Raw genomic sequence first — 12,090 nt, forward strand, 5'->3', positions numbered from 1 at the left:
TAGAGAGAAAGTCTAAAACTGACAGCAGATAAAAGTCAAGATTGCAAAGGTAAAATGTAATGATCTCCTTGAAATGTTGGAAGCCCATCCTGGTATTTTAAATTAAGGATGACCTATCTTAGGGTAGAGATTTAAAACAGATTGTGTAACCTTAGAATAACTGAGATTGAAACCAAAGAGAGTTATTGCTAATGATTAGCATTTCACATGACCTCTTACCTTGAGGATCACAAAGTACACATCACAGTAGGTCTGACTGCTCGGCACTAACCGCTACTCTCGTGGAAAGCAAGCACGAGAGGTCTCTGAACTAGCAGCAAACATTTTGCTGGGAGAGAAACACCTGAGATACATACACAGTAAAAAAAAATTGCTCTGCTGTTCTAAGGATGTATTGTCTCATCTTTCTCTGGTGCAGAAACAGGAGGGGGAGATGATAGTCTTTCAATTCACTCCAGCAATAAAATATTTGTAGGAAACTCAAATAGCCCCTAACTCCACTGCTAATAAATGCAACAGACTTTGGTGTACAAATGAACACCTGATGAGCTGGTAGAAAAATGTAAATACCTGTATGAGAGATTCCAGTAGTTTTAGTATTGTGTTTAGCACCAGAATACTAAGCTAAACAGCACCCTGGAGTAAGTGCTTATCAACAATAGCTGAGGTGTTTAATACAGAAAAGAAGGGTTCTTCTCTGAATAGTGGATTACTTTACATATATGAAACTAAGGTTTCAAAAGTGAACTTTAACAGAACGTGCCAAGAAGATAGTGAAAACCTCTACAATTTATACACTGAGGAAATTAGGATTTTCTGTAATTTAGAAGTGCAAGAATCTGAATTTCTGTTTTTATTGCAAGCAAGGAGAAAATATTGAAAGCAATGACTTCATGAATAGAAATAAATAGGAATAGGGTGGGTATGATCAGAAAACCAAAAATGCTAGCTTAGAAGAGAAGACTCTTCAGCCACAAAGGAATATTGAGAATATCAGAGAAACACATATTGTTAGTAAAAGTAAATGCTAGCTTCAGAGGCTATGAGAGCACAAATTCTATCATGTTTTGAAAAATTATAATAATGAATGTATTCAGAATGAATATATTCCTAGCTAAAAGTTTCATTAACTTTGTTGTTTAAATAGCAAATAGCTGGAAATCAGAAATAGATTTCTATTACTTAAAAGCTGAGTATTTCTTGATCCTCACTATTGCAGAGTTAATTTTATCTGCTGCCTGTACTGGTGTTAGTCTTTATTATCTCACCATGCATGAATTTTCCTCCACCTGTATTTAACTGATGAAGCATGTGGATACTTGGATATGGTAACTTTCTGCTTGCTGCCTTCCAGCTCTTCTTTTTTTTCAAACCAGATGTTGAAGCTTAGTGTGTTTTTAATATGACACAGTGTGTACTTAAAGTGTTTACTAGTAGTCTGACATAACAGGTACATGTAGTTCTGCCTCATGAATGGCTTGGGTTTAGTGTGTGCTTTCATTAATTTAATTTCAGTGACAGGTCAGTGGAAAGCAGTAATAAAGCAGGTGGAATAGCAGCAGCTGGAAAGTGGTGAAAAACAATAACAAGCCTGAGAACGAAAATTTTTCAGAAACTCAGAGAGGTTGAACACAGGCACAACTTTATTCTTTACTGAGGCTTCATGGCGACTGAAGGCTTGAGCATCTTCCAGGTACAGGATACCAGTCCTAGTTGGCAGCCTCGAAGATTATAGCTAAGCTCCTTTAGAGCAGTTGCAGACTCCAATGGATTACATGAAAGCTTTTAGCAGTTAAATGAAAGAAAGGGATGACTTACTGAAGTAAAAGCCTCTGTCTCCACACACGAACTGAAGAGCATCAACCAGCTCAGCACCACAGAGTGTTTCCGGGCCAGCAGCAACAGAACTGGTTAAGGTAAGCAAACACAGGCCAAGGTAGAAGAAATGGATGTAGGACACAGTGTGCATCTTCACCTGCCAAGGAAGCAAAAGCAGTGTCAGAATTTCCCCAAAGAGTCTTAAAGAAAATGGCTCCTGAACCCTTGTGAATGAAAATGAATATGTACTGTGATTTCTTGGACAAATAACATGGTATCAGGAAATGTCTCACCATGATTTTGCAACTGCCTACACATTCTAGTCCATGCATTTTGCAAACTGATAATTTATTCTGGTGAATAGTCACAATCACATCTAGTTAGGGAACCCTGTAGTAACTATGGCTTGTATTTGCTTTTGCAAAAGGGGGATGTGGAAGAGTGGAATAGACAGACAAAGGGAAACCTGGAATAATAGGAATAAGGAACACAACCTTGAATTGGTTTTTCTCAGACCAGATAAGCTAAGAGGGAATATGCCAGGTGCCTGCAAATGTACTGTGGGAAATGGGAGTGGCATATGATGGAGAAGAGCTATTTAAACTAAAGCCAACATTGTCACAAGAATAAACAGCTCTAAACTTGCTGGGAGGAAATTTGGTCCAATAGGAAAAGAGCTCATAATTAGTACTCCACAGTTCTCCAACTGCTTTAAAAAGGAAAATACCAGGACAACCCAAAAATGTTGCAAGGTTCAATTTGCCAAAGTTACAAAAGTTGATGTGGGATCTTCTGTAGCAGCTGTAGCAGAGGATCACATTCAGTGACTCTTACAGTCCCCTGTTACTAGCAGACAAACATTTGGAAACATTTGAGAAATTAACAGTAGCATGAGTGGGACCATTAAAGATTTGAAGTTTTACTTGCTGCAAGAAGCTATACTTCACTGATCTTCATTATACGCTCTTAGGCAGCTGTGGCCATACACAGAGGTGATAATTCTTCTCTCATTTACATTTGGTTACAAACTATCTTTTTCTTGTACTTATGATTGAAGAAAGGCCAGTTCTCAATGGGTGTAAAATTGCACCAATCCATTTATCCACTTCTTTTCTATCACTTTACATCCACCTACTTTCTTACCCAACATGTAAAGAAGATACCTTTTTCTTTTAATACTAGGAAAAGCTATGTATGTACAGTAGCAGGACACTGAGTGATGTGCTTAATGCATTTTCTGAACTTATTTAGATCACTTGCCAAAAAGGATAGTTTTGTAAGGTGTAAATCTGCATTTACTTTCATTCCATTCTCTTTCAAGGTTAACATTAGCATTGCAGTCAGATAAGAAGTTACAAATCTGTCTTCCACATACAGTTAAACTTGGCTTAAAACTGCTGTGTGTTAGCAGTCTAGTGCAAAGTAATTGGAGTAAAATAATTAATCTTCCCTAAAGTTTATTTCAGGGACCATTTAATCTTTAATATTTCTTCACTGAACTTTTGAAAAAAAATGAAATTATTTATTTTCTGATCAATTGGGATCTGATCCAGTGGGATATTGAGCCTTTTTTAGTCAATAATTTTTAAGAATTCTTATTTTCTTGGCAAGAGATCTTAGTGCCTTGCTGGATGAGCCCCTTATTTCCACTGTGAAAATAATGAATAATTTTAAATCCCATGATATATCATCAAGAAAGAAAGAATAATTATTTTCCCATTCACAAGTGTCTTTAACCAACTTTGCCATGCAAAACCCAACAAGATTGAACGCGTGGACATGACTTTAATGGCAGATGGAAAAAGATCAGATTATGAATGAATGATGATAACATGAGGAGCTACTTCCTGTAATGATTCCCTATCTTAACAACAGTTTCTTTTTTCCTTTGCCATATTTTTGAATTTATAAGATAAATGTAATGCACCTGCAGTTTAAGATGGTTCCCAGTTCTGAGGAGGTAAAGCAGAAAGCTGTTTAGCACACTGCCTCAGAAAGCTGAAAGACATTACAAATACAAGAACATTATGTATTTAACAATTTGTTCTCGTATAACATTTGGTCCAGAAATAAACATAAATTTTAGACATTTAACAATTTTTTATTTTTCAAGACTTCTCAGCTGGCTTGCATTTTCAGATAAATATCAGCACTGAACTACGACAAAACAGATTATCTACTGTTTTTCCTTTAGTGGAAGCCAAAAAAGGCTACACAGTATAAACCACAGAGAATTTCTAACTTTATCTCCAAATTTAACAACAGACAAGAACTTTCAAACAAGTAAAAACTTTGCAGAAAAGAAAACAGGCTCACATGGTTCTAGGGTTCAATCAATTACTTGATAAATTAAGTACCGTTTCATAAAAGTAAATTCCAAAACATAGTTTAAAACTTTAACTTTACTTCATCATTTTAATTAAACACAACATTAATTGATTCAATATGCTTGTGATAAAATCAAAGTACCCCATTATATCTGAGGGGAATATTCTTAAGAAAATACAGAGTTGTAATCCAATATTGCTTCAGGTTCTGTACAATCAAACAGAGTACTTACATTATCCTCAATTTGACTGGAAAGTTGAGAGCTTAAAAGAAAACGCATTGGCATGTGGGTGGGGTTTATCGAAGCATCTAATTTCATTAGGAAATTGAATACAGGTTCAAGATGAGCCTGGTTAAGCACTTCTTTTAGTTGCATAGAATGACTGACCATATTTTCACAGCTGGAATTTCCTCTTTTTTTAGTAAACTAGCCAGCTTTTGCTACATTCCTCTTTTAGTAGTCCAGAAGAGTAGCACCACAAAAGAATGTTATATATGAACACACTGCATCTCATTTACTTCTTAATTCTTCTATGTAAGTCCCCTTCATTTAACAAACTATCACTTGACACAAGTTGTGCATAAGAATTCTTCAGATGCTTGGTCATTTTTGTAACATGTAAGAACATCTGCAATAATTATAAGTATCTTGAAGGGGGCAACATTTTTTTGGAGAGTATATGCTACAGCAAGAAATCAAGAGCTGTATATTCAAAATTACATTTTATTCCAGAGGGGTTGGGCCTGGTTATCAAGCCATAGTAGAAATGTGTAATTATTATGAAATATCAGTATTCACTAGTAATTATTATATAAATAAAGCATATATACTCTAGAGCAGATCAAGGTTTAAATACTGTTAACTTTGAGTAAAGAATCTGGGCTACATGCTAACCTAAATCAATATGTTCCATTGATTCCAAGGAAGCTTGGCAGGATGTACAGCTGAGGAACTAGCACATTACTTTTATGTCTCTTAGTGCCTTGCTCAATACTTTAAAAAAACAAACCTTCATCTTTCAAGTATATTGGAAAGGATGCCCATTTATACATTAAGGGAATGATTTCATCCCTTGCAATTACAGACCTGTAATTAGGTCATTAAGGAATGAGATAAGTGTGTTTTAAGTGTAAGACCCTCTAAAAAAAATAATTAGGCCCTAAACAATTAAAATAGGATAATTCTTTCAATGACATAAATGTCCTTGCAAAATATTAAAGAAAAGAAGTTCTTGAAGGATATAAATTTGCAGATAATGGAAAGTTGGACTGGAGCCAATTGACAGAAACAGAGGTCAATGTACCTACTGAAGTCAAATTTACCTTAAGACAGTTTATATTACAGTGCAGAAATTATAGGGTCATAACATCAAACTTCACATTCAAACTTTCCTGAAACAGCCCTCCCTAGAAGGGAAAACTTGGAGATGAACATGTAAGGGAATTTCCATTTTCTTTATGTACAATTGCTTAAGCTGTACAAATATGCAAGGTCAGCAAGAGTCGCAGCTGGTTTCTAATGTAGAAAACAAACTGAACTTCTCATTTACTTTTAATTTATGAAAGCAAAAACCAAGTAAATGCTACGATGCTGCCAGAAAATTGCTGCAGTGACAACATCCCTTAAAAGTTTCCTTGAGAAAGCATGAACATTTTCTCTATAATTGTGTATAATAAAACTGCAGAAACTTAACATGTGAATATTACCTTTTTTCCTATAAAACCCTGCACCTGCAGAAAATAGCTAAAAGTTCTTGTTTTCAGAAGCATTCATTAACAATATAGACAATGATGTAATTGGACCTTTTAATAATGACATAACTGAAATATTACAAAGTTCTCTGAATAGAAGTGAAATTTAAGACATGTATTTGCAATAGTTTACCCTTACAGTTATCTATGTAATTGCAACTATTACATACAGCCATTTTCCAGATCACATAAAATTGCATGTTCAGCAATTTATAAATAATTCTCAGTTCTAAAATAATGTTATTAAAAAGTGCACAATACTCTTCAAGCCAGAAGCAGACAATACACAGCAAAATAAAACTAAAAAATTATTTGAAATAGTAATAAAGGTTTACCTTCAAGAAATCACACAAGCAGCACTTAACTAATTGTGTTGAAAGACTGTTGATTTTTTCCATTGCTTCTTAAAAGTGCAAAGTCTGGAAATGAATTTGTTAGCAGTAATGATGAGAAAAAAGAAATCCAGAGAGATGTGAGATGTTGAGAGCAATGTCACATTTCAATATTGAGGACTTTATTCCATTGCGCAGGCTCTATCTGCTCTGATTTTAGCAGTGACAGTGAGATTTAGCAAACAGAAGAGGGATTTAGAGAAAATCCTCACATTTATCTACATTACACAGACACTGTAGACAGGAAACAGCTGGGGGAGCATTTGCCTCTCTCTCTCTCCCTCTTCTGGCAAAGTTACCGAGTAAGGACTTTTTTGGGCATGGTGACAAATAACATCATACCTTTGCATTTTAAAACTAGAGCACAGAAGCATATTTTTTTCCCTTTAAAAGAATGTGAATTAGTGACTGCGGGGTTAGCAGACAAAAAGAGCTTGTGCTGCCATGAAAAATAAGAAAATGTATTCTGGTTAACTTTCAGGTAGCTATGTGTGCATTTGTATTTATGTGTGTGCGTCTGCATTTCAAATATATAAAAACTTACATATGGGCAATATTTGTACATGTGCATACCTTTGTACATGCAGATTTTATTTATGCATAGAAACATAGGTATTTTATTTATATAGTACAGAAAGGCAGGCAGGCAGTTATCTACTTTTCTCTTAATGTGTCTTTACGTTATTAAACTTGGCACGCCTATATGCTGAGTAACAATTAAAACCTCCAACTCTCTGTGCGATTAACCCTAAAATAGCAGTTTGTAATTTGCTAAAAACCCCAGAATTGTTGAGAACTGCTTGTAAATAGGGCAAAATAGCTTTGTGATCTTTCAACAACCACACAGGAGAAATCATGTAATTTCCTAGAACTTACAGTACTATGAATACAGTAACACCAGTAGCCCAGTTTGGGGGGGCTTCCATGACGTTTATCTTAAATCTGCTGCTGTAATTATAAAGTGATTACCCCCTCTCCCCCCCCCCTTTTTTAGTAGTAATCTTAAAATTTCTCTTGATAGCAATTTAAATGACACTGGGAAAGAGAGAATTCAACTTATTAGTTCTGCAATACCTAACTTCTGCCTTTTTATTTTTCCTCAATTATGAGTATATTATAAATAACACCAGCTGGCCAGCAACATGCTCTCACGGGTTATGATGTCATTCAAATCCCTCAACTGTGTTAGTGGCTTGCAATGTGCTCCAAGCCAGCTGTTTTTCTATTTATAATGTATGCTTGCATTTCAATACTTAGCTATTGAGAATAAAGTTGTAATATTGTTTTATAGATACAGTTTATACTTGTTACCCTTTGGGTTTGGAAGATGGCATTCAAAAGTGGAGGACTAAACAAGAGTGCAGCTCCAGAGACCAAACACATATCACAAACAGTGCATGATTTCCATAAAAGCTGTTTGAGAACATTGCATTTTGTCCCTGTCCGCTTCCACTAAGTGAGAGTTGCATGCTGAGGTGCTAGCTGTACTTTATTATTGAAAATAACAATTGAGATCATGTTGGCCCAGATCTGTTCTCAGTTTTCAGATCCACCTTGAACTATAGGGTGCTTGCCAGGCAGAAAGGACACATTTAGTTATTTGCATCCTCTATGAATGGCTAATACTCTGCTTTGTGCAATTTTAAACAGTGTATGGTTAGCTAAGCTGATTAGTCTTTGGAAGGGATTTCTTCTAATGTAACACAACGGCAGAAGCACAGGGGGCTTTGAGGTAAGTTTGCTTAGTACAGGTAATACTAATATTTCAAGTATTCTAATACACATTTGTACTGCAGGTGCTGTATTTTAATATTCTGGTCTGGTTTATTCTCCCCTCTGCGTTTCAGAGGTCACGGAATGGTGGCACCATTCTGCGCATGGCTTGATGAAGCCTGCTGCCACTCGTAGCACATGCATCACTTATTCCACTAGCCTTAGAGAAGAATGTGGGAAGACAAATTAGCAAAGCTCTGATAATCTTTATCTTTTTTTTTTTTTTGCTTTTACAGTACTCCAGATGGGTGCACATACTTCTGCCTTTTTCTTCCTAAATAAGAGAAGGAATACACTCATTCATAACAGCCCTGCTGCCTGAGCATCAAACGCTCTTCTCACTCCTCACTGCTTGCTTTCTCCTCGGTTTCACCAGGCCTCTCTTGGTCATGAGGGCAGCACTGAGCAAAAGATTCCACTTTGGGCTGTCAGGTTAATCAGAGAATCATAGGGTCTCTAAACAACTGGTAATTCTGGTTCTTTCCACAAAGCCACTCTCAACGCCTTTCCTCAATGCACCTGACCAGCCTCAGGTTCTGTTGCACTTCATTTCTCTCTTCTGGTTCTTGTTTTAAAGTGGTGTTGTGAAAAGGCAGGAAAACAAGAGATTCAAGAAAGGTTTCCATTAGTGATTTTTAGGCTTATTGCAGTGCTTATCTTTACTAAGAAGTTATTCCGTTTTTTTTTAACAGAAAATTAAAAATCACTCTGGTCATCCTCCGATCATCAGATCCCTCATCTGGGGATCACTACTTTCCTGAAATATAGCTTCTACGCTGGTGGCAATATTCTAGTCAGTATAGCAGTCAGTTAACTACTGGAGATTGGTTCATTTCTCCCCTGTTAAATATAATAACTTTTTAAACTACTGAAAATAAAGTACTGTATGACTGCACACTTATGCAGTTGCATACATTCCCTTGAATAAAATACACCTGTAAACTCCAGAGTTTATGGTATTCTCCAAAGTACTGAAAAAGTTGTCCAGGTCAGAAAAAGTTATCTAACTGGTATGTGTATAGCTATTATATATTAAAAAGCAATAGCATATATATCCTTCTTTGGCTTCTTAAGTATAACCTTCAGTACTATAGTAGCCACAAAGATAAATGAAATGTGTGAGAGATGCAATCAGGTATTTAGGAATTTATGTGTCCTGATCCTCATCTTTTTTACTTTAATTCTCCCATGATTTCACTAACATGCTCTAATGCTATAGAGCTCACGTATCAGTTTTTCCAGGGATAACTCTGTTTTATAGATGATAAAAAATATACAAATAAGCAATTATCCTAATTAATATATTGTCCCTACTTAAATCCTTTCTTAAAAGGTAGGAACATTGCCACAATGCCTGAAAAAGCCTGAACCAGCTTGCTTTTGTCTTACATTCCTCTGTGTTAGATCACTCTTACCTATATGCAATTATTTGTAGCTGTTTAGATTTTTTACCCTGAGATTACAAGTTTTCTGATAGACAACGAAGATAGAACCACTGTAATAGATATAACCGAGAGGGTGATAGGGCAGACAGCAAGGTTTAGGAGAGGATGGAAGAAGACAATAAACACAGTAGCTGGCAAACAGCTGTTCTTCATTATATAAAATAGCAGAGACAAGTTTGTCTTTGGAAGAAAAGATGAAGGGGAGTATTTTATTAATATGGAATTCTGTGTTGAAGTTAGTGATTAGTCAAGTATATGGTGGAGAATTCTTTTCATCAAGTTAAAAGTTGGGAAGTCAAGAAAAAGAATTTTGCTAATTGATTTGCGCTAAAGAACGTTTTTAAAAAAAACCCCTCAAATACCTGTTGTAATGGTGACCTAAGAAGCATCATCACTAGATGAAATGAAAATAAAAAATTTGGTGGGAAGCATGAGGGCATGAAATCTGAGCTGTCATTACACTGTCAGTATTGAAGAGACACCATGGAGAGAGCAGTGCCATGAAAAACAGTTTTTCATTTGGGCAAAACAGGGAGAGTGCAAGCTTCATGATTAAGTTTTAGAGAGGATCACATAAACTGAAATCCTTTGTATTTGCTGATCAAGAAAAGAATGAGTGTTTCAAAGCAGGTTGGATGTGTGAGAAACTCAGTCCACAATTATGACTTATAGGTGGCAGTGGTAGAAAAATCAATGTTAGTAACAGCTCAAAAGTAATCCATGGACTTGTAAACTGAAGGTGTATGGTGAGAATGCTGTGATGAAAAAAATAAAATTATTTCATCACTTTAATGTGTAGCATAAATTAAAGTAGCTACTGTTTTGAATATCTTTACATTAACATGGGGTTTTCTCTGGTTTTAGAAACAAATGTGCTGAGATACAAAATGTGTGATAATACAAAGCCAGATATTGATCTTATGTTCCTACACAAGTGAAATATGCATCAACTATTGGATATAATTGTTCACAATTTGAACAATTCATTTTTTTAAAATTATAATATATTAAGGAAATTACGCATTAATTGACATGAGATGAGCTATAGCTATGACTAAAACAAAAATACAACATATGAAAAGTAATATAAACAAAACTGAAAAGTTCAAACAAAATGCGTTTCAACATTTTTGAAAGCATTTTTTTAGGGTTTTTTTTTTTTGATTTCTGCTTTGTGGGAAATTTTGAAATAGTTTGTTCTGATTCAGAATAATCAAAATACCAGCATTTTCCATTAAACTGGAAATTCCCAGTTTTAGCTGTTTGTAGTCTTGCTCTCACTTTCCCAATATTAAGCCCTGAATAGGTCATCTTTGCTCAAAAAAGTTGCTTACTTTCTTATTCCTAAAAGCAGCACAAAGTCAGAGTTAGTAAAGAAAGAAATTTAGGAGCTATGACTGCATAAACTCTATCCTTGCATGCATAGAAAGAAAGTAAAATAAGTGGGAATTGGGATGGGCAACTGCTAACATACATGTGTATGAAGGGTGATTTCCTTGAGTCATTTAAGTGCCTCTATCACAGGAAGAAAAATGCATGACCTTAGATATTCCCTTAATTTCCTAGACTGTTTCTTCCACATTTGTGTGAAATGTAGAGCCATATTAATTTTTTTCCTGAGTCATCATTAGCGTCAAGGCAAAATCTGTGCTCACAGATTTTTACAAAAAAGGGTCTAGCACATACGTTTAATGGTATTTTGCTTTTTCTGTAAGTTAGACACTGGAATGCCAATGCCCATGTGTGATTTTTTTTTTTATATATTTTTTTTATTTGCTGACTTAGGAAAAACCATAACGAGAACTGAATACTGTAAATTTTATGACAAGCAGGTTGTGTATGTCCGTACAAAGCAAACAATGCAAGTACATGATAAAAATACCTATCTCTTTTATCTTGGCCTGAAGAGTATTTGCATAAGTTAGAGGCTTCAGAAACTACTCCTTATTGTACTTATAAGCAAACTCTCTTTGGAGATGAAATAAGATGTCTGTAAAAAAAACAGAACATCTGCTTCATCCATTTTTAGTTTATTTAATTTACAATTACTCTGGTTCTTACTGTATGTCTTTGGACAATTTCTTCTGGGTTCATTTCTCTTCACTCTCAGGATTTACTACTCAGAAGGGGCTTATCCCATTAAATTTATACAGTGTTCTGTGGACTGAAGCCAATATGTTCTGCACCTTCAGATGCTAACCTCCCTCACTGACATTTTTCTGTATTATTTCTTCAAACAGAAGTTACAGATAAATCAATCCCCTCTAGTTTGGCTCATTGATACAATGATACTCTGGTTTATTTTGAACAAGACATTAAAAGCTAATGGAAAAAAAATTAACCTAAAGCCATAAACAACCTCATCTCATTACGATTCTTAGATTTTGGTCAACTATGCTTTCATTAAGAAACTGCTGAATAATTTAAGTACTAAAAAGAACCCACAGAATGCGAAAGTTGTTCCAAAAAAAAAGCTATATTGACTCTAATTCGTGAGTTCTTCTCTGATTACAGACTTGACTGTGTCATTTTAAGCTCAGACTTCGATCTATACTGTAGCAGTAGGATATAGGAACCATCTC

At 35.2% G+C, this 12,090-nt stretch overlaps 1 protein-coding gene across 1 annotated transcript in view; it reads right to left on the reverse strand.

Moving 5' to 3' along the window:
* IGF1 (insulin like growth factor 1) overlaps window positions 1–6,537 on the reverse strand; it is a 54,757-nt gene extending 48,220 nt beyond the window's left edge. Inside the window, exons 1-2 of the mRNA XM_032106607.1 lie at window positions 6,234–6,537; window positions 1,819–1,975 (exon numbers count right to left, since the gene is read on the reverse strand). Of these exons, the coding sequence (XP_031962498.1) occupies window positions 1,819–1,975; window positions 6,234–6,296 (220 nt within the window). The 5' untranslated portion in view covers window positions 6,297–6,537. The remainder of the gene's footprint in view (window positions 1–1,818; window positions 1,976–6,233) is intronic.
* Window positions 6,538–12,090: the final 5,553 nt, after the last annotated feature.

The sequence above is a fragment of the Corvus moneduloides genome, chromosome 4 (genome assembly GCF_009650955.1).
Source record: "Corvus moneduloides isolate bCorMon1 chromosome 4, bCorMon1.pri, whole genome shotgun sequence".
Lineage (NCBI taxonomy): Eukaryota > Metazoa > Chordata > Aves > Passeriformes > Corvidae > Corvus > Corvus moneduloides.